This window comes from Prionailurus viverrinus, chromosome D1, assembly GCF_022837055.1.
Source record: "Prionailurus viverrinus isolate Anna chromosome D1, UM_Priviv_1.0, whole genome shotgun sequence".
NCBI classification, from domain to species: domain Eukaryota; kingdom Metazoa; phylum Chordata; class Mammalia; order Carnivora; family Felidae; genus Prionailurus; species Prionailurus viverrinus.
Window position 1 is genome coordinate 21,594,469 of NC_062570.1, and position 27,881 is coordinate 21,622,349.

The following is a 27,881-nucleotide window of genomic DNA, read 5'->3' on the forward strand; positions in this document are numbered from 1 at the left end:
ACAAATTTTAGGATTGTTTGTTCTAGCTCTGTGAAGAATGCTGGTGTTATTTTGATAGGTATTGCACTGAATATGTAGATTGCTTTGGGTAGTATTGACATTTTAACAATATTTGTTCTTCCTACCCAGGAACATGGAATATTTTTCCATTTTTTTGTATCTTCTTCAATTTCTTTCATAAGCTTTCTATAGTTTTCAGTGTATAGATTTTCCACCTCTCTGGTTAGATTTATTCCTAGGTATTTTATGGTTTTGGGTGTAATTGTAAAAAGCATGACATTCTATACCAGACGTCTCACCTACTACTGAACCGTGACTAATAAGTGGGTGTTCTTTTAAGCCACTAAGTTTGTGGTAATTTATTATACGACAATAACAAGCTAATATATAGGGTGATGGTGTGACCCCAGGTTAAGAAAACTTTTAGAATATTCCAGACTTGAGGGAAGAGAGCTGTATCAGAGGCAATGCAGTGAACAGGAGGGGTAAGAAACCAGGAATTTTAAGGAAATAGAATTATGTAAACTTTGAAGATAAGATGGTAATGGTTAGTGGGAATGAGGAGCCCTGAATAATAACCCATTTCTAGGTTAGCTAACTCGGTAAAGGATGGTGCCATTAACATATAAAAGGATAGCAAGAGGAGACCACAAGGGACCACAAGGAGATGGTGAACTCAGTTTAGTGGGGATGTCTAGTAAATAGTTGGGTACCTTGGGGAAGAGGACCATGCTATAGATATAGATAAGGATAAAGAGAAAGGCAACCTAATACTTACTTAGGACTTACCCTATACCAAGAATTTCCCTAAAATGTGCTAGAGATTATGCATTTAATCCTCAAACAATCTAGGAGGAGGAAGGTAGGAATTATTATTAAACTTATAATGTAATGAGGTAAAAAAGCCTCAGAGTGATTAAGTAATCTTTCCAAGATCACACACATACCAAGTGGAAGAATTTGAATTCAAGCCTGATTAATTTGACTCTAGATCTCATTCTTTTAACATTTCTCTATTACACTTTTCTAGAGATGTGAAAGACACCAAAAGTATTAGAGCTATGACACATACTATATCAATCAGAGAACAATAACAAAAAAAAGTATTGGGAATGGCAATGTCTCTGCCCCTGAACACTCCTCTTTTATAATTGAGCACGAGCTCTAGGATAACTAGGAGCACAAAGGAGGCTACTTCCTCCCTGCATGGAAAATTTGAAATTCTTAATGTGAGCTGATAACGTGGAGAACGTTGAGTCTCAAAGGAACCAGTGTTAATATATTGACAAAGGATGTAAACATAGGCTCAATAATTTCTTCCCTCAGGAGCCTGGTCAAACTTTGATGCTAAATGAGCCTTGTTTTCCAAGCTTCTAAACAAGTTGCTGAGATCCATGGAGAATAAGATAAATTCACAATATTAGCCGGCTGATGATTTGGAGACATAAAGTTGATGCATTTGCCTTGCCCCAAAGACATTTTATGCAAATCCACAAGCAAGGGATATTGGCTTCTCCATTTTCAGAGGCTTTGTCTCCTTCAGGAAAGTGAAAGGAAAACACTTAGGTTTCTAGCAGTAGTGAGGTCTCCAGGCAGAAGGAAGTTGGGCAGCTGAGTCTTTCTGTTCTCATGTTTTCATTCTCACAGCTGCAGCAGTAAAGAGGTGTGGGGAGACCACCTGTCCTTCCTGAACAATTTATTGTGATTTTGAGGTAAGACCAGATGAAGGGAATGGGTAGGAGACGTTCAGGACGATAGGGGAATTCAAATTCCTCCAGTTACTATGTGTGTGATCTTGGACAAGTTACTTAACCTCTCTGAGCCTTTTTACCTCTTAGCACTTTCATTAAGCCAGGTACTGAGTTTCTGAAAGGTAAAAGGGAGAAAGTGGGTTGAACAGTGCATGCAGTGGGTATCATAGTGACTTTACTGTCTCAGAGCCTCAAGAATTTTCATAGGAAGTGGTCCCACGTCCAACTGTCGCCTCCTTTGTTCTCTGTCTGTATGGCCTTGACCAGCCTATTCATCTCGTCAAGATACTGCTTTCACATGTGACCATCACTTCATCCTGGTTTGTGTCAGCCCAGGGGAGGTTAGGAGTTATGGGTGAGATCTGAAAACATGGAAGAAAAGGACAAATGAGAAAAGAAAAGTTAAAGGTGGAGAATCCTTGCCCTGGCTCTTCTTCCAGGGTGCTGTCACTACAGCCAGACTCAAGCTCCCGTAGAACAAAGCCTTATTCTAGAAACAAAGGATCTGAATCCTCTCCTGATGTGACACCCCTCTCCTTTTCTCACAGATCACACCCTGGCAGGTAATGGCTATGGAAAATGACTCTTCAGTGACAGAGTTCATCCTGGTAGGATTTACAGACCGACCTCAGCTCCAGTTACCCCTTTTCTTTCTCTTTTTACTGAACTATGTGGTCACTATGGTAGGAAATTTGAGCCTAGTTAATCTAATATGCCTGAATTCTCACCTGCACACTCCCATGTACTTTTTCATCTTCAACTTATCCTTCATAGATTTCTGCCACTCTTTGGTCATTACCCCTAAAATGCTGATGAGCTTTGTCTCAGAGAAGAACATCATTTCCTTTACAGAATGCATGACTCAGCTGTTTTTCTTCTGTTTCTTTGTGCATTCTGAGTGCTATGTGTTGACAGCCATGGCCTATGATCGCTATGTGGCCATCTGTAAACCTCTGGTATACACGGTCACCATGTCCCCTCAGGTCTGTTCTCTGCTCATGTTTGGTTCTTACGTGATGGGGTTTGCTGGTGCCATGATCCACACAGGGGACATGGTCAGATTGTCCTTTTGTGATTCTAACATCATCAACCATTACATGTGTGACATCTTCCCCCTCCTCCAGCTCTCCTGCAGTGGCACCTATGCCAGTGAGTTGCTGAATTCCATTATTGTGAGCACAGTTGTCATAATATCCGGCTTCATTATTTTCATTTCTTATGCTTTGGTCCTGTCCAATGTCCTCCGTGTCTCATCAGCTCAGGGTTTGCCCAAAGCCTTCAGCACCTGTGGCTCCCACATAGTAACTGTGGGTCTGTTCTATGGGTCTGGGTTGTTCACACATCTCAAGACCTCTCCTTCTGATTCTGTGGACCAGGGGAAGTTCTTCTCAGTATTTTACACCAATGTAATACCCATGTTGAACCCCCTCATCTATAGTCTAAGGAACAAGGATGTCAAATGTGCTCTGAAAAAAACCCTGAAGAGAATTGCAAACTAAGCAGAATCAATGTTTCTGAGTTGTTGGTGTGTGTTGTTTCTGAGTTGTTGTTGTTGTGTGTGTGTGTGTGTGTGTGTGTGTGTGTGTGTGTGTGTGCGCACATGTCCTCATAATTTTTTTCAGAACAAGTTTTTTTGTTTTAAATACTTAATCCTCTGTAAACATGTCAATTAAACGTGCAAACATTATTGAATTTCATGGTTACTCTCAGTCCCATACTGACTTGAACTTTATTCTTAACATCATGTTCTAAGACTCAGCCCAATCCATACTTCCTTTTTAAACCACCTCCCACTTTGCTTCTTTCTATGTACTTTTCATATATAAGCAAACATTATAGCGGTATGCTCTCTGATTAGGTCACCCCTCTTTGTTTTCCCTAAAAACAATTGCATATGGCCCTTCTGTTTTTCAGCATTTGGGGAATGTTTACTGTGTAAGTTATAAATTTCCCTGAATTTCAGAGTTCTTTTTATCCTGGTTTCTATACTGGATTTCCTAACCCACAGAGGAGATAGAAAAAGATTCCTTGTTGAGCTTTTGGTTTTTAAAAATGTTTATTCCTGAGGATGGCTAAGAATGGTCTAGGCTCACCAACCTTCCCACCTTCTTCAAACCCACCAGTGATAAAAATTACAGACATTTCTTTAGAAACATGGGTATGTTTCATAACATTGAGAAAATGGTTTGATATAATAGAGAGAAGGTTGCCACTGCCCTGGCTGCTGATCAGCTTTTTTCTCCTAATATTTTCATAATTCTTAAAAAATATTTTGACCATAATGAATGAAACAGAATTCATAGCTTAAGGAGTGTCCTTGGCCACAAAATAAAGTGTCAGGTTCAACATGAGGCTTCTCTGCCCAGATGCACAAAAAGAATTCCCCTTTGCAAAGGTTGGAAGCCTTTCTTATTCTGTTCAAGACCTACAAACAAGAATGAGCAGACCCTTCCCATGGAGGGCTTCATGCTTTCAATTTGTAACTTTCACTTTGGAGGAGACAGAATTAACATTTATGGAGTTCTTAAAAGGAGTTGTCTCTTTTCAAATGCTATCATAATCCAAGTCTTAATGCCCTGTTTTATAGATGGAGAAACTGAGATTCAGAGATTCAGTTCAATTAGTTCAGAGCAGAGCCCAGACTTCCACCTAAGTCATCTAACAACAAACCCTGTATTCTTTCCATATTATCATTTTGCCTCTCAGGGTGGAATTGAAGGAGAAAAATAGGAAGTATAAGAAAAGGGAGATGAAAATCTGGAGAATTATTTTAGAATCAGCTAGAAAGGGTAGGAATGACAGACACCCTTAGCCAAAAATCCCTATAGTGGAAGAATGATCCATTAAGGCTTTAACACCAAGCTGGAGAAATGCTTATGCTTCTAGAAATATTTAATATGAATTTTTATGATTTTATAGCATAATACTGATGAGGCATGACTGAATCTCTGTAAATACTTTCAAAATGAGACAACTAATTACAATAGTTTACATTTGAAAAAAGGGGAAAATGTAGTGTTTTCATACTACAAAATATCAAAAATTGAGCTCTACCAAATTTCTTGTTTTGTGTGAATACAGAGATACAATACTAATTTATTTTCCTTAATGATTCTCAGTGGGGCCAAAGAAAGACACTCCATACATGCTATATCAGTGACTATGGTATGCTCAACAAAGTTTCAGTAATATCTGTGAGATACTTATGCTTAGTCAAAGGGATTGCAAGTATTAGCTTATAAGTACCACAAAAAAAAAGAAAGAAAAAAAAGAATAAGTATGACATATGTTAATACCAGTTAGAAACTGAGAAAAATGAACCTAATTAACTTAAGTTGATTTAATCTGACTTGTTATAATAGCATTGGATATAAGATTTATAAATATAGATGATATAGATAGATACAGATATAGATATATAGATATAGATATATCAGACTGTCATGATTTTGTTTATATCTCTGTCTAATCAAATAGAATTTGACCACCTAATCTTCTTTCTTTCTCCTATGCATGGTTAGACTAAAATCTGGCAAAATAAATATTTATGTAATTAAATTTACATAGCTCTCTGATATGAATTTTTCTCTAAGGCAAATTAAAAGTTTATGTTAATAAAAACTTTAATTTTTTTTCCATAAAATTAGTTTTCTCTAAACCCATGGCTATAAATCTTCAAGACCAAAAAAAAAAGAGTCTGGTTTGATACAATGGAAAGAAATGCCATTCTTTCTGTTATAACACACGCGTCTTTCAAATTGGCTGATGTTCTAGGTAACCAGCACTCCCCACTTGCAAAATAACTTGTTTCTTCTGAAGTACTTGGAGCTCCTTTGAAACAAAAAAAGGAACTGTTTCATTGGATTACAGCACAAATTAGGAAAAGCATGCAATTTTACCTTCAGAAAAAAATGAAATAGGGTTTTGTTGTACTATTTATTATATATGTGAAATTTAAAACCTGTCTCCAAAATGCAACCTATGTCTATGTCAGTAGGAGCTAACAAAAGCAAGTGAATAAATTAGCTGTGTATGCAAAGTGGCTGTGGAATTTTTATATCACGAAAATTCATCATGGTAGATAAAATTTTGTCTCAGGGTGGCAGCAGAAACACAGTATGGACATCTGTGCTGTTTTTCACAGTCCTCAGGCCTGGCTTGAACCATGGTAAAAATTGATTGCATTTTAGTGTCCTCATTAGGACTGGCAGTTACCTTGCCCTAAATCCTAGGCTATTCGAATGCTAGGTATCAGATACCACACCAGGAAAGCAATGTCATTATTGGCTTTACCAGCAATGAGTCCTCTTTCATGTAACACCAACCTCATTTGCTACAGTAATGGGTTTTTGCCACTAAAAGCTATTAGAGGTAAGTTACATACAAATTTTGCTTCTATTCAAAACTGTAAGTTATTCTGGGGTGCCTGGTTGGCTCAGTTCATTAAGCGTCCGACTTTGGCTCAGGTCATGATCTTGCAGTTTGTGGGTTCAAGCCCTGCGTCATGCTCTGTGCTGATAGTTCAGAGCCTGGAGCCTGCTCTGGATTCTGTGTCTCCCTTGCTCTCTGCCCCTCCCCCGGTTGTGCTCTATCTCTCTCCCTCTCTCTCAAAAACAACTAAGCATTAAAAAAATATTTTTAAACTATAGAGAAGACAGGATTGAAAGGACTTAGTTTACCTAGATTATCTAATTTAGGCTACATCCAAACCATATTCTCAGGATATTTGGTGATAATATCATCATGGCAAGTTGATACCAGGCTAAATTCAACATAATGTTAATTTCACTCACTATGGACTCTGGAACCTACAACATTTGTTTAGGATTAAAAGTAGAATAAAAGAGAATTAATCAATAAGACAGCATGTGCCAGATAATGCTCATTGTCTTTCAGCTCTATACTCTTCTCTCTCCTGTGTATCTCCAAGGTTAGAAACCTGCTGCCTGCATATCAGAAACACTCCCACAATCTTTTTTTTTAATGTTTATTTATTTTTGAGAGATAGAGACATCATGAGCAGGAGAGGGCAGAGAGACAGAGGAGGCCCAGAATATGAAGCAGGCTCAAGGCTCTGAGCTGTCAGCACAGAGGCCGACGTGGAGCTCGAAACCACGAGCCGTGAGATCATGACCTGGGCTGAAGTCGGACGCTCAACCAACTGAGCCACCCAGGTGCCCACTCCCACAATCTTGATACAGCAATGAATAATTTGTCCCTTGTCTTTTAAGAGCTTAAAGTCTATACTAGAGTCTGACAAGCAGTTTTACACTTACAGTGAGGACAACAGGTACAATAGTGCCCAGCCATATGAAGTTGGTTTAGGAGGCTGGAAGATTTAATAGAGAAAGTAATGTTTAAAAGAAAACAGAGGAAGGACATGAGTTAACTGAACAAAGACAGAAATGAGCATTGTCTGATGAGAAGCCGGGTGGGAGCGTGGCAGGGAGGATGTATTCTAGAAGAACAGTATGAGGAAAGGGCCAAAGGTGATAGAGCATGACGCATTCCAGGAGGAGCCCAAGCATGCAAATGGAAGCGTACGTGGTGATTACAAATTAGGGCTGTAAAGAAATACAGCAAAATGTTAAATAGTGGCTGATTCTGGGTGATGTCTGAGGTGTGGCCTGGGATCTACAGTGAGGATTTAGTCAATCCAAGCAGAGGCTGGAATGTCATCAGGTTTCCAAGACTAAGGCTGGGCACTAATAGAGGAGCTGGGGGAGGTTGCAACAGGCCAAGGAGGATGCATATGCCCACCAAATACTGAGTTTAGGAATGCAAGCTAAGGCCCCTGAGAGATGGGCATAGGTATCCATATTGCCCATCTTGGTTATTTTCAGCTCAAACATGAATATGGATGAACCAACAGAACACAAACCTCAGAACTTGAGACTGTATATAACTGGGTCAGCATGGAGAGACTCCTTCCTCTCCAAGGTCACCAGCCTGAGAAATTCTTGTTGTGTACTCCTTAGCTCTGTTATTTAGAAATAGGACACTAAGAGAATTCACTGTTCTGACCTTTCTTGCAGGGATGACTCTCCTAAATTGCCTAAAGTAATAGTGGTTATCCTCTTGAGTTATTCATCCAGTCATTCCACAAAAATTTTTTTGAATACCTATCATAGTAGGTGCTGTGCTTGGGATATAATATAGAATAAAACAGAGTCCCCTACATTTGTGGAACTCACTCATACTGTGGTATAGAATGGTGGCTATGACCAGGTAGAAAAAATGTCCGATTTCCCTCAGTTTTGAGATGAAATATCAAACAGAGCAATAGGTTAAAAAATGTGGTTAAGAGAAATCAACCCAGAAGGGTGCCTGTACTCAGGTTAAGCATTCACCTCTTTGATTTAGGCTCAGGTCATGATCTCACAGTTTGTGAGATTGAGCCTCACATTGCAGAGCCTGTTTGGGATTCTCTCTCTCTCCCTCTCTTTCTGTCCCTCCCCTGTTTGTGCTCTCTCTCTTTCTCTCTCTCTCTCTCTCTCTCTCTCTCTCTCTCTCTCTCTCCCTCAAAATAAATGAATAAACTTAAAAAAAGAGAAATAAAGAAAAATCAACCCATGAAGAGAATAATGTGTGCAGCTGTGCATTTGAGTTCACTCAGAGGAAAATGACCCTTTTTCATTTGTGATTAATACTGTTCCTTTCTTTTCTTTCTTCAAATTTTTATTTAAATTACAGTTAGTTAACATGTAGTGTAATATTAGTTTCAGGTATAGAATTTAGTGTTTCATCACTTGTATACAACACCCAGTGCTCATCACAACAAATGCCCTCCTTAATACCCATCACTCACCTACCCTCATCCCCTGCCCACCTCCCCTCCAGCAACCCTCAGTTTGTTCTCTATAGTTAAGAATCTGTTTCCTGGTTTGCCTCTCTTTCTTCCCCCTACTAAATTCCACATATGAGTGAAATCGTATGGTATTTGTCTTTCTCTGACTGACTTGTTTCACTTAGCATAATACTTTCTAGCTCTATCCACATCATTGCAAATGATAAGATTTCATTCTTTATGATGGTGAGTAATATTCCACTGTGTGTGTATATATATATATATATATATATACATATACATATACGTATATGTATATATATATATACATACATACACACACACTACCTCTTCTTTATCCACTCATCAGTCAATGAATATTTGGGCTCTTTCCATAATTTGGCTCTTATTGATAATGCTGCTATACACATTGGGGTACATGTGCCCCTTTGAATCTGTATTTTTGTATCCTTTGGATAAATACCTAGTAGTGCAATTGCTGGGTTGTAGAGTAGTTCTATTTTTAACTTCTTGAGGAACCCTGATGCTATTTTCCAGAGTGGCTATACCAGTTTGCATTTCCACCAACAGTGTAAGAGAGTTCCCCTTTCTCTTCATCCTCACCAACATCTGTTGTTTCCTGAGTTGTTAATTTTAGCCATTCCGACTGATGTGAAATGACATCTCATTGTAGTTTTGATTTAATACAGTCCTTTTTTAATGGAGAGAATTTTTTTTTGTATATTACCCAATCTTTCCCAAATATCATCTGTTTACAATTGTGATCAGCAAAAGAAAACCACCAGATGGTTGATTTCATTATGAAAGCAATGATAATGGATGTTTGCCCTATGGAATTTGTGGTGGGATTTACCCTGACTCAGAGTCTCCTCATGACCATAGAAGAAAGTAAAACTCAGCTAATATCACCAAGAATACCTGCCTAGAAGAAAATTTTGATCTTCAGCCGTTTCTTTTATTTTTAAGATTTTAAAAAATTTAAATCCAAGTTAGTTAACATATAGTTAATAATGGTTTCAGGAGAAGAATTTAGCGATTCATCATTTACATATAACACCCAGGGCTCATCCCAACAAGTGCCCTCCTTAATGCTCAGCACCCATTTAGCCCATCCCCCCACCAATATCCCTCCAGTAACCTTCAATTTGTTCTCTGTATCTAGGAGTCTCTATGGTTTGCCTCCCTCTGTTTTTATCTTATTTTTCCTTCCCTTCCTCTATGTTCATCTGTTTTGTTTCTTAAATTCCACATATGAGTGAAATCACGTTTGTCTTTCTCTGACTGACTTATTTCGCTTAGCATAATACACTTTAGTTCCATCCATGTTGTTGCAAATGGCAAGACTTCATTCTTTTTGATCGCCAAGTAGTGATCTATCGTATGTATATACCACATCTTTATCCATTCATCAGCTGATAGACATTTGTTCTAGCCACTGTTTCTAAAACTTTCTCTCCTAAGTAGGATGGACAGAGTTGGAAGCAAAAACAAAAACCCAATAGTTTTAAGTTTGTTTAGTTGGTTGAAAGAACACGGATTTTGAGAAAATTTTCAGGATCTAGAGCTAGACATATATGTTTAAGACTTGACATCAAAGGCACAATCCATAAAAGGAAAAGCTTGTAAATTTAACCTCACCAAAATTAAATGTTTTAGTTCTGTCAAAGATTCTAGTAAGAGGATAAAAAGAGAAGATACAGAAGAGGGAGATATTTGCAAGCATATATCTGACAGAGAACTATTATCAAGAATATATAAAGAACTCTCAAATCTCAACAGTTAAAAAAAATAAAGGGGCACCTGGGTGACTCAGTCGGTTAAGTGTCCAACTTTGACTCAGGTCATGATCTTACGGTTCGTGGGTTCAAGACCCACGTCAGGCTCTTTGCTAACAACTCAGAGCCTGGAGCCTGTTTCAGATTCTGTCTGCTATTCCCCTGCGCACTCTCTCTCTCTCTCTCTCAAACATAACATAAAACATTAAAAAAATTTTTTTAAAAGAAAAGAGCAGTAAGTTAGAAAAAGACATGAACAAACATGTTACTGAAGAGGGCAGGCAGATGACAAATAAACACATGAAAAGATATTCAATATCATTAGGGAAACACAATTAAAACCACAATGAAATAACACTGCAAATCTCTCAGAATGGCTAAAATAAAAAAATAGTGACAGTACCAAATGCTGGCAATGATATAGAAAAACTGAATCACTCAAAAATCACTGCTGGGAATGTAAAATGTTACAATCTCTCTGGTAGAGTTTTCAGTTACTTAGCAATTGCACTCTGGAACATACATCTCCAAGCAAGGAAAATTTATTCTCACACAAAAACTATACACAAATCTTCATAGCAGCTCTATTTGTAATAGCCCAAAACTGGAAACAACCCCAATATCCTTCAGTAGGTTAATGATTAAACTGCGTATGTCTGGATATCATGTTTTCACTCTTATCTGGATCCTGAGAAACTTAATAGAAGACCATGGGGGAGGGGAAGGAGAAAAAAAAAGGGAGGGAGCCAAACCATAAGAGACTCTTAAAAAATGAGAACAATCTGAGGGTTGATGGGGTGGGAGGGAGGGAAGGGTGGGTGATATTGAGGAGGGCACCTGTTGGGATGAGCACTGGGTGTTGTATGGAAACCAGTTTGGCAATAAATTTCATATTAAAAAGTAAATAAACTGCATATGTCTGTCCACATCATGGAATACTATTCAGTAATAAAGAAGGAATGAACTATAGGCACATGCAACAACCTAGGTGAATTTCAAGGAAATTATACTGAGTCATGGACTATATTATTCCATTTATATAATATTAATTAAATGAAATAATTTTAGTGTTAGAGAGTAGATTATTTGTTGCCAATGTTTAAAGATGAAAGTGAAGTTTAAGGAGGGAGATGGATGTGATTAGAAAAAGACATGAGAGGTCTTTACGGTGAAACCGTTCTATATCTTGACTGTGATAGGTGACTACACAAGCCTACACATGTGATAAAGTTGTATATAACTAAACACACATACACACACACACACATACACACACAAATGAGAAAAAGTAAAACTGGGAAAATCTAAATAAAACCAATAGATTATATGAGTATCAATAATAGTTGAGATTTTATACTATAGTCTTAAAATGTTGCCATTGAGGGAAACTGAATAAAAGATACACAGTATTTCTCTGCATTTTTATAACTTCATGTGAATCTACAATTAAAATCAAAATTAAATTTTAGTTTTTTAAAAAAGATAAAGAGGGCCCCTGGGTGGCTCAGTTAGTTAAGCATCTGACTTCAGTGTATCCTTAATACATATTGTTTTGGGGCATCGTATGTGCATTCTATTCCTACCTACATGAATTTCCCCCACCAATAGAGCCACCCAACATACCAAGGGATTCCCAAGATTCAAACTGGGCCCACTAGAAATATATGTGTTAAATGCATATTTTGTCCCACATCAGTTCAGATTGATGAAAATTAAGTTATAGTCAAGCAGTTTAGGCTCAATATGTAGAAGCAAAAAATTGATCAAATATCCCTAATCTCTGTACATTTGTATTCTCTTTGGATGAATGAGTCATCCACACCCAACACAGCCCAAATCCACCTTTCTTCCCCACCTCCTTCCACTACTTCTGTATCCAGATATCTATTTTAGCTCTTCTGCATCTGAACTACCCTCCAGAAACTTTTCTTCAATTCTCTTCATCCCCAAAAGCATCTACATTCTTCCTTTCCAGGAAGCATTCATTTGATTGGGACTTCTGCCAGCTTTATAGCAACTAAAGCTTCATAAAATCCTAGGCATAACGGTAAAAAGGAAGACCAAGGCTGCAAAATATTCAGTTTCTGAACTTACTAAAGATTTAGGAACTCTATCATCTACATAGTCTGAAAGAGAGGGAGAGAAAGAGAAACAGAGAGAGAGAGAGAGAGAGAGAGAGAGGAAGGAAGGAAGGAAGGAAAGAAAGTGTACATATATTTTAACATGGTATGGAGAATATGTTTATAATCTGATTCACTCAGACTTTTATTGTTGTTGCTCTTGTTATTTAGATGAAACCTACAATTTCATCCAAAACTCAATGAAGATTCTGCTATATACTAAAGGTAGTAAAATAAATACTTTTTAAAAAGGAGTCCAGATAAGCCTAACAGAGGTTCATAGTGTCTGATGAAGTGGTGGGCTTCACTAATTAATGGTGAAATTACCTGTCTTGGGTCTGGATTTATTTGTTCGGATGTATGCTCCATGGTGTAGTGCTGTATCCCCAGTGCCAAATGCAGGGCCCAGTACATTATAGATGCTCATTTAAATGTTTCTTACATCAATATGTGCAAAAGGAAAAAAGCAATGGGAGTGGCCACCATCCAGAGCAGCAGATGTGTGTGGGAAGTGGGGAAATGGGGGATGAAGGCAGTAGAATTCTATGTCAGGAGCTGGTAACAGAGCTTCAGAGAATGTGTCTGTACTCCCATGGACTATTCTCTGAGCTCTGGCGAGAGGGGCAACAGACAAATGTGACAGAAACTCGGGGGCACAAGCAGCTGTTCTTTTCCTTAGAGAAGAACAAAAAGAGCAACATATCCTCTGATTAGTAAAGAGGGAGGTGGCAGGAGAGAGTAGTGTGCTGCCAGTGAGATGTCTGGTTCTTGAGCACAGCAAGATCTTTCTGGAGACTCCCAGAAATTCTTTTTTTTTTAAGTTTATTTATTTATTTGAAGAGCGAAAAGGAGGGAAGGAGAGAATCCCAAGCAAACTCTGTGCTGTCAGTGCAGAGCCTGACCTGGAGCTTGATCTTATGAACCCTGAGATCATATCTGAGCCAAAATCAAGAGTTAGATACTTAACCAACTGAGCTACCCAGGTCCCCCTCCCAGAAATTCTTGGGGGAATTTCATAAGACCTGAATTCTTACATTAGTTAGTGGAAGTACAAGCAGGTGAAAATTATCTATTTTAATATATCATTAATAGTTTTTAAATCTTAGAATTAGAGGTCTTCTAGTGCAACCACCCCTATCTGTGGTGAAATAGCTTTTCAGACGTTTCATTCAGCTTCTCAGATATTTGTAGCCATGGTCACTTGAAGGAAGAGCCGTCTCCAGCACCACAGATTATCAATGTCATGGATCCAACAAAAGTATTTTCCCCAGGCTCTGTTGAATGGGCACCATCACCTGGAAAGCCACAAACTTTTCAAAATGTTATAAACAAGCAAAACAAAAATTGCTTTTAATTCACAAAATATTAAATTCCTATAGGGATAAGTATTATATTTAAGAAGTGTACAATACTCTTCTTACCCGCTAGACATCAATTAACTTTGAAGGGAGACAAATCTTCTAGTCACATTGTTATTAGAGGACTAGTACAAACAGTATTTTGAAGCATCTACATTTGTTCAGCAAAAAGTTCTGTGAATTTTAATTACAATCGTTATAAAATCCTTATGTGATTTTTAAGTACAGAAGAAACTATTAAAAAGAAAGAAAACCCCAGAAAAGAAAGAAAATGGAATGGAGACAGAACTCACAAGAGAAATTTTAAACGCTAAACCAGGCAGTTCATGGAAACAGCCACCAGGCTGTGCTGGTGATTCAATGATGTCATTTAAACAAGCAAAAAAAAAAAAAAAAAAAAAAAAAGAATTTTACTTATAATTTATATTTTACATTTTTCTTAGGCCTCTAAATCTATTGCCATGGATTTTACATAACTCTAAATAAAAATTTCAACTCATTATTAAAACACATAAACTTTTAAAAAAGATGTTCTTGAGGGAAAAATTTAAACAGATTGAATATATTCAATTTTTAAAACTTACTGGGCACTTACAATGTCGTGTGATGAGGAGAGAATGGATAAGACATGGCGATCACACTATAAATAATATACACAAATATAAACAAAATGGTTCAGTAGAATGTTAGCTGCAAGCATCATTTTCGTTATTTTGCTTACTGCTCGATCCCCAACACCTAGAATATAATGCAAGTACAAAAAGAAATAGCTGTTGAGTAAATGAAAGATTTAATGAATCAATGATTATATAACAGATGTTTGTAGAAAGTGCTATGGATATAAAAATTAGTTATTGTATTCTCTAGTTTTAAATGCTTACCAATATAACATATGGTCCAATTTTATTCCTGTAAAACAGTGTTTTAACTATCTTAAGAGCATTTGATGAAAATTTAAATTTTGCAAATCCCTAAGATATACCACAAAGGGATAGCCTCATTTGCTATTCTCTAGAATAAATGGTGTCAAGAAGATAAATTCTATCTTTTGTGTAATAGCACCAGAATTTTTTGTATCACTAAATTGCATTACAAAGTTATTTGTCCTTATTTTAATTTTAATATACAAAATTATATGGCAATAAATCTTTTTTTTTAACCAAACACAATGTCCCTGAAAATTCTGACATATTCCCAGACTGAAGTTGATCTACCCCTAATCTTGTGAGAGTTATTGAAAATGAACCAAGGTTAAATGTTCCATTGTAACTGCTTTCTTCATCTGGTTCTGGAGACAAACTTTTTAAGGATATGTGCGAGTGACCATTTTTGAATCTAAACCAACACAGACTGTATCTCACTTACAGGATAAGTGTCTACCCTCTCTTCCATGTTAATTTGCAACCATTTCTCCAGATTGTCACTTTCTCTTCTCCTCTCATGTTTCTATATATATATTTCATATTCCTATTTCTTTCCATTTCTTCCTAGAAAGCAATGTGTATTAGTGCAAAAAAGCACTGGCGTTAGAGCCAGATAAAGTAGGGTTTAAAAATAGGATCTGCCAAAAATCATGATTACCTCCATAGATGCAGAAAAAGCATTTGGCAAAATACAACATCCATTTATGATTAAAACTTTCAACGTGGTAGATAGAGAGGGAATGTACCTCAAAATAATAAAGTCCATAGATGACACACCCACAGCTAGCATCATACTCAACGGTGAAAAGCTGAAAGCTTTTCCTCTAAGATCACAAAGAAGACAGGATTCCCACACTGACCACTTTTATTCACATAGAATTGGAAGTCCTAGCCAAATCAATCAGGAAAGAAAAAGAAATAAAATACATTCAAATTAGAATGGAAGAAGTAAGGGGTGCCTGGGTGGCTCAGTTGGTTAAGAATCTGACTTCAGCTCAGGTCATGATCTTGCCATCCATGAGTTTGAGCCCCACGTCTGACTCTGTGCTGACAGCTTAGAGCCTGGAGCTGGCTTCAGATTCTGTGTCTCCCTGTCTCTCTGCCCCTCCTCTGCTTGAGCCATCTCTCTCTCTCTCTCTCTCTCTCTCTCTCTCTCAAAAATAAATAAACGTTAAAAATTTTTGAATAAAAAACAGAAAGGAAGAAGTCAAACTGTCACTATTTGCTGATGATATAATACTATACATAGAAAAGCCAAACACTACACACACACACACACACACACACACACACACCCTGTAAGCATTAATAAATGAGTTCAGTAAAGTTGTAGGATACAAAGTCAATATACAGAAATAAGTTGTGTTTCTATACACTAATAACTAAGTATCAGAAAGAGAAATTAAGAAAACAATGCCATTTGCAATTGCATCAAAAAAGAATGAAAGACCTAGAAATAAATTTAACCAGGAGGTAAAAGACACTGAAAACTGTAAGACATTGATGAAAGAAATTGAAGAAGACACAAATAAATAGAAAGATATTCCATGCTCATGTAATGGAAGAATTAATATAGTCAAAATGTTCATAATTCCCAAATATATCTAAATATTTAATGCATTTCCTGTCAAAATTTGAATGGCGTTTTTCACAGATTCAGAACAAACATTCTAAAATTTGTATGGAACCGCAAAAGATCCCAAGTAGCCAAGGCAATCTCGAGAAAGATTAATAAGCCAGAGACATCATGTTCTGTGAATTTAAATAGTATTACAAAGCTATAGTAATGGAACTAGTAGGATATTAGGTTAAAAACAGACACAGTGATCAGTGGAACAGAATAGAGAGCCCAGAAGTAAGCCCATGCACATATGCTCAATTAATTACAACAAAGAAGCCAATAATGTACAATGGGCAAAGGACAGTCTCTTCAATAATTGGTGTTGGGAAAACTGGACAACAACATGGAAAAGAATGCAACTGAACCACCGTCTTCTACCATGCACACAAATTAACTCAAAATGCATGGAAGGTTTGAAATCATAAACTCCTAGAATAAAACGTGGGCAGTAAGCTCCTTGACATCAGTCTTGGTGACAATTTTGGGGGCTTGACAGCAAAAGCAAAGCAACAAAAGCAAAAATAAACAAGTGGGACTACATCAAACTTAAAAACTTCTGCCCAGCAAAGAAAATGATCAACAAAATGAAAGGACAGCCTACTGAATGGGAGAAAATATTTGCAAATCATCTATCTGATAAGGGATTAATATCCAAAATATATAAAGGACTTGGGGTGCCTAGGTGGCTCAGTTTGTTGAGCATCTAATTCTTGATTTTGGCTTAGGTCATGATTCTGGGGTTGTGGGATCAAGACCCATACTGGGCTCCATGCTAAGCATGGAGCCTGCTTAAGATTCTCTCTCTCTCCCTCTGCCCCTCCCCCCCACCAGCACACCCTCTCTCTCTCTAAAACAAAACAAAACAAAACAAAACAAAACAGAACCCTACAACTCAGTAGCAAAAAAAAAAAAATCAGACTGAAAAGGGGGCAGAGGATCTGACTGAATAGACATTTTCCAAAGAAGACATACAGATGGCCAACTGGCATATGAAAAGATGCCTAACATCACTAATCATGAGGGAGATGCAAATCAAAGCCGTGGTGAAATATCACCTCACACCTGTTAGGATGGCTATTATCAAAAAGACAAGATAACAAGTGTTGGCAAGGATATGGAGAAGAGGGAACCCTTGTGCAGTGTTGGTGGGAATGTAAATTGATGCAGCCACTGTGGAAAACAGCATGGAGGTTTCTCAAAAAATTAAAAATAGAACTACCATAAGATCCAGGAATTGTACTTCTGGATATTTATTCAAAGAAAACAGAAACACTTACTTGAAAAGATATATGAACTTGAATGTTCATTGCAGTATTATTTACAATAGCCAAGATATGGAAACAATCTATATGTCCATCAACAGATGAATGAATTTAAAAACTGTGATATTGTATGTATTTTTAACATATCTTACATGGTTTTATATATATACATACACCATGGAATAAATATACGGAATATATATATCATATAACATGATATATATCATATTTTACATGGATATATATACACACATATATATGTATATGTACATACACACACACACACGTATATCTACCTTGGAATATTATTAAGCCATAAAAAAGAATGAAATCTTGCCATTGATGACAACATAGATAGATCCTGAGGGCATTATATAAAGTGATACAAGTCAAAGAGAGAGAGACAAATACCATATAATCACACTTATATGTGATATCTTAAAAAAAATTCACAGATACAGACAGAGAACATATTAGTGGTAGCCAGAAGTGAGAGGAAGTTGGGCAATATGAGTAAAGGAGTTGAAAGGTACAAACTTCCAGTTACAAAATAGATAAGCCATGAGGATATAATGTACAGCATGGTGACTGTAGTTAATAATAGGGTATTGCATGTTTTAAACTTGCTGAGAGAGTTAATCTTAAAAGTTCTTATTATAAGAAAAAAATTCTGTAACTATATATGGTGACAGCTGTTAACTAGACTTATTGTGGTGGTCATTTTGTAACATACACAGATACTGAATCATGGTGTACACCTGAAAATAATATAATATATGTCAGTTACACCTCAACTTAAAAAAATAAGATCTGCCACATTCTGGTGATGTTCAGGAGATTTCTTTAACTCTGAAACAGTTTATTCCTCTGTAAAAGATGATAGTCAAGGGAATACACATTATTTCTACCTTCTAAGAGGCTAAAGACAAATGGGAATTGCGTAGAAAGGTATTCAGTCATTCCTAGGAAGTTCCTTTGCCACATCTGTTTCCTTTATGGAAGAGGAAAAAAGGATCTTGTATGTGCTAGGGAGCTATATTTGCACAGTTAAGAAAACAAAGAAATTTCATGCTATAGACAGCCCTTGGTCCTTAACTAAAGACAATATGCTTTGTTTTTTGCTCTTACAATTATGGGTCCCAGAATTTTTGTCCAAAACTTACATAGCTAGAATATAAAAGGAACTATATATAAAAATGAACAGGACAACGAAAATATCACATTTTACCTAATATAGCATGAGTTACTCAGGGCCAGGAAAGAAATTTGACAAATGTAATGTCTCTGTGAATTTTGTCCAAAGAGGGCAGGCAGTTTGATAAACATTATATGTTGCTAAAAATAAAAGCAAATGGACGGGTGCCTGGATGTCTCAGTCAGTTAAGCATCCCACTCTTGGTTTTGGCTCAGGTCATGATCTCACTGTTCGTGAGATGGAGCCCCATGTCGGGCTCTGTACTGACAGCACGGAGCCTGCTTGGGAGTCTATCTCTCCCTCTCTCTCTCTGCCCCGCCCCCGTTCACTCGTGTGTGTGTGTGTGTGTGTGTGTGTGTGTGTGTGTGTGTGTGTGTACACGTACATGCGCAAGTATGCACATGCTCTCTGAAAATAAACTTAAAAAAACAAAACCAAAAAACACTGGCAAACCCCTTGCTTAAAAAAAACGAATAGGGGTTTAGTTCTAGCTTAGAAGAGAGAGAGAAAGAGATCCAAACTTCAAATTGGCTCTATCAAGTCCTATTTTGTAAGGTGAATTTAATCAAGATTGTATGATGAATTTTCACTGTGGAGATGATCATATGATTTTTCTCCCCACTCAATTAATAAATAAGTTACATTTGATTTCCTAATGTTGAACCATCCATGCAGTCTGGACTAAATCCTACTTAGATGAGTTAATGATGGTTTTGTTTGTTTGTTTTTTCTGCTGCTAAAATATCTAAAATTTTGTTTAGGATTTTTAAATTGATATTCATAAGTAAGGTTGGTCTGTAGTTTCCTTTTTTGTATGCTATCTTGCCAGATTTTGGCATCAATGTTACGCTTATCACATAAAAATAATTTTGGAGCTTTTCTTCTTTTTCTAGGCTGAGGATCTGCTTAAATAGTACAGGAAGTATTTGTTCTTAGGACGAATTCTTCTGTGAAACCATTTGGGTTTGGGAATTTTTGTAACTCTTTGACAACTTTCTGTATTTATCCTATGGAATTGGACTCTAGACTGTCTATAATGTTTCAGCATTAGTCTTATGAAATTAGATTTTCCTCAAAAATGGTCTAGTTCATCCAGGCTTCTTAATTCATTTGAAGAGAGCTGAAACAAAGTAGTTTATTTGGTGGGGAAGGTTATTTCCTCTATTTCTATCTCCCCTTCTTTCTTAACTTTTGTATTTGTTCTCCCTCCCTTTTTTTCTGAATTAGAACAGATAGAAGTTGATCTGTTGTATCAGTTTTGCAAAGAATCCACTATTTATTCATTCTGCTATTGTGTTTTCTAATTCAATAATTACTGATTTTAACTATATTAATTGCTACCCTATATTTTATCTAATTTTATTATGCTTGTTTTCCTGGCACGTTAAGGCTTAATTCATTTATTTTCATTGTTCTGTTTATTGATACAGTATTTAAGGTTATGAGCTATTTTTCTGCTTTAGCTGTACACATATCCCATAAGTTGTAAAATGTTGAGTTTTCATATTCCTCTTCTGGAAAGTTTATAATTTTTCATGTTTCTCTCACCTGCAAGTAGCTTTAAGAGAGTTTTTAATAGCCAGCTTATAGAGGACTTTTGTGTTCTGGTTATGTAATTAAGTTTGGTTTTATTGCACAGTGATCAGAAAACATTATCTGTACTATATCCAATGTATGAAATTTATTGAGGTTTGCTTTTGTGACCTAATATCCATTCAATTTATGTGACTGTCTTGCCCTTTTCACAGTAGGCTGTATTTCTAATTTCTAGGACACAAAACTGCATACACACACACACACACACACACACATTAAATTTATATATATCATTGAAATGATGTATATATAAATTAGATTTATCTAACTGATTATCTTATTTAGACATAAGATTTTCTATCTTTTCTCTTTCTCTTTTCCCGTAAACTTGTTTTGCCATAGACTGACAAAGGTAATTTAAAGTTTCCTTCCACAATATGTTTTTTCTTCTTATAGCTCCTGATATTTTACTATTTGTTGAATGGAAGGTAACAACCATTACATACACATTGTTAATTTTACCCTATAACATTATAAAGTATTCTTACTTAACAGTTTTTGGCCTGATTTCCATTCTAGCTGATACCCATATTGTTTATTTGTTTATTTGTTTGCATTTACTTGGTACATCTTTGGCGGCCACCATTTTATTTTCAACCTTTTTGAATCATTTGGTTCAGATGTGCTTTTTGTATGCAACATGGACTTGTGGTTTGCTTTATGATTCAGCCTGAGTCTTTTTCTTTTTTTTTTTTTAATGTTTATTTTGAGAGAGAGACAAAAAGTGCAAGCAAGGGAGGGGCAGAGAGAAAAGGAGAGAATCCCAAGCAGGTTCCATGCTGTCAATGTGGAGCCTGACATGGGGCTCAATCCCACAAACTGTGAGATCACAACTTGAGCCGAAATCAAGAATTGGACACTTAACCGACTGAGCCACCCAAGCGCCCCAGCCTGAGTCTTTTTCAATTAATAGAGAGGTTAAGACATTTACATTTATTTATATATTATATATTTGCTTTAATTCTATCATAATATTTTTTATGGCTTTTTATCTTATATTTACAATATTTTAATCATTCACTAGATGGTTTGCTTTCCTTTCTCTTCATGTTTGTGAAATTCTGATACTTAAAAAGATTTCTTTTTTGTATTGGTACATGCTTTATAATTAAAACTTTATATAAAACTCTTACTATATTAGTTCCCTGCTATGATTTAATGATACAGTTTCCTCTTCCTATCCCCTCTCCTCCCTCTTCTCTACCATCCAGTTTTAGCCAATAATAAATCCTTCCTTAATGTTGACTTTACACTGTTGAAGATACTTACTCTTTTTCTTTTTCTTTGTCAGCTTGTAGATACTCTTGTCCCACTTCCAAGGAGATGTCAAGTTGTTCTAATTAGGAAAATGTTCTAATTTAGGATTCTCAATTTCAGAAAGCTGTATCAATTAATCCCACCTCAGTTTAGTTATCAATTAAGGCATGTGGTTGTGCATGTTAATGGAAACAAAAGACAGTTTCAAGTCTAATGATCCCATAAAGTGACATCTTGAACTCTTCACCTGTAACTTAGTAAGAATTTAGGGAATATCTGTTGAACCCATCAATGGTTGGGCAAATCCTATAAGATAAGCAAGGCCTTCTTACTTTCCTGTGATATTATGGATTCCTTAGCCTAATTTTCCTTGTCAGATTTCTCTGTTAGCTTTCAGTGAGTCCCTCTCTCTGTGACCCTATTTGAGTTGCATTTTGTATATTCTTAGGAACTTTGTTCTTGGTATGGTTTTGAAGGGTAGCAGAATATGCTACTCCAAAATATGCCACTTTGGCATAAGGATTATTTTGAGCTGAAGGCAATTTTAAGAAAAAGTAGATACAAGAAAAACTCTGTGCCTTCCCCCTATTTACCTAAAAACAAGATATACATTTATAAAGTTGTTCCCCCTCCCCTTCCTACCTCCTTCTGGATGAAACTGTAGACACTTAGCCCAGAGACTTCACCAGCAGAATTACATAACAAACCTTACTAGCCCTTATCTTCCATTAGTTTCCCCTCATAGTTTGCCACCCCTAGAAGTTCAAAGGACTTTTTTTTTATCTTGCCACTTCTCTACAAATTATTTTTCCTTTGTTAAGATACTGCTTAAGCCCAAGTTGTAACCACCCTTTGGAGTTACTCATCACTGAGTACTCCCTTAGGAATGCAGGATGCATGTGTTAACATACTTCTGTTTGTTTTTCTCTTGTTAGTCTGTCTTTTGTCATTCCAATTTTTAGGGCCCATCAAGGAATCTAAGGTAGATAGAGAGAATTTTGTTCTTCCCCTACAGTTTCTGATAACCCACCACAGATCAAGGGGGGAGCATCTCGAAGCATAAGAAAATGAGACCTTTGGTTACCAGAAGTATCTTATGCTAAAAGTGCAAAGATAACCATCATGTGGGAGATTTAGATATGTTAATCACTCACTCCCCCTCCCCTGTGAGATCTAACTGGTGAGAAAGTACAAGGAGCCAAAAAAGCGTCACAATACCATTACACCTTTATTAATAGCAAAGCTGATTAGGGAAATATGTCAGGACTCAAACTTCCCTCCCAAAACCTGGACTCTAACTTCACCCAGCAAAGAACAGGAGGAGGAGGACTTGAAAATGAAATAGCACAGATCTGGCTTGTTCTTGTCAAGACTTTGTCTTAATTCAGTACAAACAGGTCAGTGATCAAGAGAAACTGGGTACAGCTCCATCAATGACCAACTTGTCTCTTTTCTGGTCTTATCTGTCAGATTAATCTGTCTTCCTCTCATAAAGTACAGCAAGCAAGAGAGCAAAAATGGGGTGGAAAGTGCTCAGTTCTTAACTGTTCCCTCCTGGCAAGTGGAACCAACTCTGTTCTTTGGTAGAGATTACTGATTGCCTACCCGATAGCCATCTCCTCCTTGAAAGTAATTTTTTTTTTTTCCAAGATGGTAATGTTCTGAAGCTAAATACCAAGTTGCCCCATCTCCCTTGTAAGTAGGCATGGCCAGTAAGATGTCAGTGGAAGTCACTCATTAGATAGGTAAAGCACCCTCTTCCTTTCTTTGTCCTGTGTCTTCTTGCTGCTTGGAATGTGGACACGGGAGCTCTAGCAGCCATATGGAACCCATGATGCATCCACGAGAATGTAGCCACGACTAAGACATAAGAAGGAAGAGAGAGAGTCTGAGTCCTTGATGACTCACACTGCCATATCAGCTTTGGACTGCCTACTTCTAGATGCCTTTTATGTTAGAGAAAAACAAACCCTCATAAGTTTAAGCTACTGCAGTCAGACACATGTCATTAGCAGCTGAGGCAATTAGTAAATGATTTATTTCATTTATGGAAGTGTGAAGGAAGGGAGGGTGATAGGTTTCTCTATCTAACACATGGGCTGAGGGCCAGCAATGAGCCATAATCACAGTTATCTTCCCATATGCTCCACAGAATACAGAGAAACACCTGTCCCGGCCCTCCAAACTCTACCCAGAGTTCTTCTTGGACTCTCACTCCTGACACTTGATGTCTATCACTTATCTCAGTACCCCCCACCTATTTAGAATGTAGGAGAATGTGCAGATATCAAGAACAGTTTATTCTTTCTTATACTCCAAAAGTATTTTACCACCTAATCATTACATAATTCTATTTGGACATCAATGTTGATAATAGTTTTATATTTTTAACTTAAAACTGATTATAGATTATAATCATAGACCAAGACCAGAGTTATGGACTTAAGAGTCACCGTAAAAATGCATGGTTGTTGAAGCCAGAGGAGATGGAGAGATGCCTGAGGAAGATCCAAGAAGAGAAGTGAACTCAGGTCTGAACCCAGAGGAATCCCAGCTTTAACAATGCTTCCTAAAGGGGAAAACTTCCTTTCCTGAAAATGAAAATGTCATGATAAGATCAGGTGACAGGGTTTTGGTATTGTGGCAGAGGGATTCACCTGAGGACACTGGACACAGAGTATCAAATTAGGTCTCTCCGTTACTCTAAAGCAGAAGCCCCAAACCTATTCCTTTCTGTTGACCACTGAGAACCTACAGTTCCTCAACAGCGACCTTAAAAGAACAGGAAAGATGACTTATCCTTGGTTTGGGAGAGGAGTGAAGGTCTTTGGAATTTACAAAATGTTGTCTTTCCTGTAGGAGCAATAAATGTGTCTTATCTGACTATTGTAAGAACCAGGAAAGTACCTCTGAGTTTTGTCATTTCAGATCTTTAACGGGACTGCTTTCCAAAAGATCCAAGCCAGTATCTCCATAAGTCAAACTTATGTTTTCACCTCTGCTCACCCCAGTGCCATATGTAATGAGTGTAAGGAAGGATACTTTGTGGATTTAATGCATTTATTTCATAAGTATTCCTTTTCATTCATTCATTCACTCATATCCTTATGGTTCTGATTTATTCCTTGTTCCTACTCATTTATACCAATGGTAATTTTTTCTTTGTATCATAGTATACTTGCTCTTATCTCTCCCTATTCTCTACTCTTTCCTAATATCCCCAAGATCCCCACATATCCAGACACAGACAGTCCTCCAGAGGGTAGAAGTCAGCTAGGCCCAAAGGACCAACAAGCAGTTGTTCAGTATGGCATTAATATAATTCCAATGAGTTTAATGTAGGCAAGGTACCTTAAAAGTGCCCAAACATATAGTATATACTCAGTAAATGTTAAGTATGATTATCATAATCTAGGTATAATCCAAATATTTAGCAGATTTTTCTACCTTCTTTTGAGATCTCCTCACGTTAGCATATTTGGAGAAAATAAGGTTTGTCTTCTGTCTCCTCCTTAGTCAGTTCCATGCTGCAGGTCCTTCCCCATTCTGTTCTCAACTCCATCACAGTCTGGCATGCTTCTGGCCAAAACCTGGAACACTTGAACTACCTTTCTTCTCAGTATGATGCTGCTGCTTCCACATGAGTATCAGCAGAGAAGTAAATGTCAAGAAGGACTAACTTCTTACTGTCTTGTTTCTCATACCAATATAAACTGAGCAACTATCCAATTTTATGGACGAGGTAAAGAAATACAGGCAAAGAAAAATACATCAACTCAGTACTTTATATTGCTCTCTCCATATTCAAAAAAAAGTACCAAATACTCTTCACAGAGAGTCTTCTCAAGGGCACCCCAAGTTCTAGCCTCTACTCAGCCCCATTCTTCTAGCCACACTGAGTCTCCACCTGCCCATCTTTGCACATGGGTTGGTCTGGTCCTGGGTTCACCTTCCCGGCTACACTCAAGGAAGTTTATAAGGGTATATTCCTTGAAATCTGAACTATTCAATATAGCATAGCAGAATCTTCAGCAGAGCAGTACAAAGTGGACTTTGGCACTCAAAATCTGGATCCATTTCAAGTTTCCCTGCAAGCAGAAAGTGTAATATGACTCCTCTTTCTTCCTGATTCTCTAATAGTTAACTGTAACACACACACATACATATATCAATACATACATATTCTTAGAGACAGTAAAATCTAAATCGACTTTAAAGAATAAAAGAATTTTCCTAAATGCCCCATAATGTACACAGTATCTCCAGGGAAGTATAGAGGAGAGGTAGCAGTTAACAATCATATAAATCTGTGAAATTTCTTCTTTGTTCTTGCTTTCAGCCTTAGCATACAGAGCCCAAGAAATTGGCCCAATTACAAAACCGCCTACACCATGGTTACCATTCCAAGCCCTAAGTGTTCTGAAGCTTGGAAATGAAAGATTTTAGTTTTGATTTATCTTTACATTTCAAACCATGTAAAGAACTCTTGTGCAAGGGCTTCTCTTATGTGTACAAGTACGTACATTAAAGAGATGATTTATGATCTCCCTGGGCAAGCAACTTCTCAATGAGCTGGGAGACTATCTTACTTATGGCTCCAAGGTATCTACAGTGGTTTTGGTAAAGCTGCTCCCATACCTGAAGAAAACATAAGTTCACTGTCCTGGACCTTCATACCATCACCTGCTCCATCCCCCAGCCAGAAATGTTGTTTGGAAAATCCATTTAGCCTACCAAGAAAAGAATGGAAGGCATGGGGCCACATCTTATTCATCTATCTCTTGGGCCCCGTATAGAGTCTAGTAAACAGTAGACACTTAATAGATGCTAAATTGCATGCAATGAACCAATTTATTTTATTTTTTTTTTTAAATATTTAAAATTTTTTTTCAACATTTATTTATTTTTGGGACAGAGAGAGACAGAGCATGAACGGGGGAGGGGCAGAGAGAGAGGGAGACACAGAATCGGAAACAAGCTCCAGGCCCTGAGCCATCAGCCCAGAGCCTGACGCGGGGCTCGAACTCACGGACCACGAGATCGTGACCTGGCTGAAGTCGGACGCTTAACCAACTGTGCCACCCAGGCGCCCCTGAACCAATTTAAATCTTACAAAATAGCATAATCTTCAAGAAGTGTATAAGCAAGAGACTTGTGGTTAACTGGAAAGAAGACCTAGTTGAGAAAAAAGATGGAAAGTTCTACACCTGTAAATAAAAAGATACTTAAGTATGATGCTTACCAGTAATTAATTTATACAAACAGAACCATCAGGAGAGCACTGTTCTCAGGGTTTTACCCAGCGCAAGTTTCACATCCTTATTCCTCAAACTGTAGATCAAAGGATTAAGCATGGGAACCACATTGGTGTAAAAGACTGAGGCAAATTTACTCTGGTCCATAGATGCATGAAAAGAGCTTGTTAAATAGGTGAATGCCCCTGACCCAAAAAACAAAGCAACAGCAATTATGTGGGAGCCACATGTGCTGATGGCTTTGGATCTACCCTCAGCAGAAGGAATATGGAGGATATTAGAGAGAATCAAGGCATAAGAAATGAAAATGCTAATACTGGATATTGTGATGACCACTCCCACAACAATTAAAAACACTAGCTCATTGACATGGGTGCTGGTGCAGGAGAGCTGCAGGAGAGGAAGAACTTCGCACAGATAATGGTGGATGATGTTGGAATCACAGAAAGTCAGTCTCCATATGCTCCCAGTGTGGGCCATGGCTCCAGCAAACCCTATCACATATGAACCAAACATGAGCAGAGAACAGACCTGAGGGGACATGGTGACCATGTACAGCAGAGGCTTGCAGATAGCCACATAGCGATCATAGGCCATTGCTACCAACACATAGCACTCAGAATTGACAAAGAAACAGAAGAAAAAAAGTTGAGTCATGCATCCCACATAAGAGATGACATTTTCTGACAGAAAATCATTCAGCATTTTGGGGGTAAATACACAGGAATAACAGAGATCTATAAAAGACAAGTTGAAGAGAAAAAAGTACATGGGAGTATGAAGGCTAGAATTTAGCCCAATTAAGGTAATCAAGCCCAAGTTGCCCACCACAGTAAACACATAGATCCCTAAGAACAGGACAAAGAGGGGAAGCTGGAGCTCTCGTTGTTCTGATAATCCCACTAGGATAAACTCAGTCACTGAGGAGCTGTTTCTCAGAGTCATTCTCTTCCAGGGAGC

The 27,881-nt window shown here is 37.3% G+C and overlaps 2 protein-coding genes across 3 annotated transcripts; one reads left to right on the forward strand and one right to left on the reverse strand.

Moving 5' to 3' along the window:
• Nucleotides 1-246: 246 nt before the first annotated feature.
• LOC125176717 (olfactory receptor 143-like) lies at nt 247-3,250 on the forward strand. Of its 2 annotated transcripts, XM_047878519.1 has the most exons (2): nt 247-258; nt 2,315-3,250. In XM_047878519.1, the coding sequence occupies exons 1-2, from the start codon at nt 247-249 to the stop codon at nt 3,248-3,250; spliced, it is 948 nt and encodes a 315-aa protein (XP_047734475.1). The 2 variants fall into 2 exon arrangements, with proteins under 2 accessions (XP_047734475.1, XP_047734476.1); XM_047878520.1 differs by lacking the exon at nt 247-258 and having other exon boundaries at nt 2,291-3,250.
• Nucleotides 3,251-26,936: 23,686 nt separating this feature from the next.
• On the reverse strand, nt 26,937-27,881 carry LOC125176533 (olfactory receptor 8B4). The gene has a single exon (XM_047878134.1). It carries the CDS (start codon nt 27,864-27,866, stop codon nt 26,937-26,939), a length of 930 nt encoding a protein of 309 aa, XP_047734090.1. The 5' UTR covers nt 27,867-27,881.

What these genes read in the sequence shown, in the direction of transcription:
- LOC125176533 (XM_047878134.1), bottom strand. Translation starts at nt 27,866, where the DNA reads ATGACTCTGAGAAACAGCTCCTCAGTGACTGAGTTTATCCTAGTGGGA.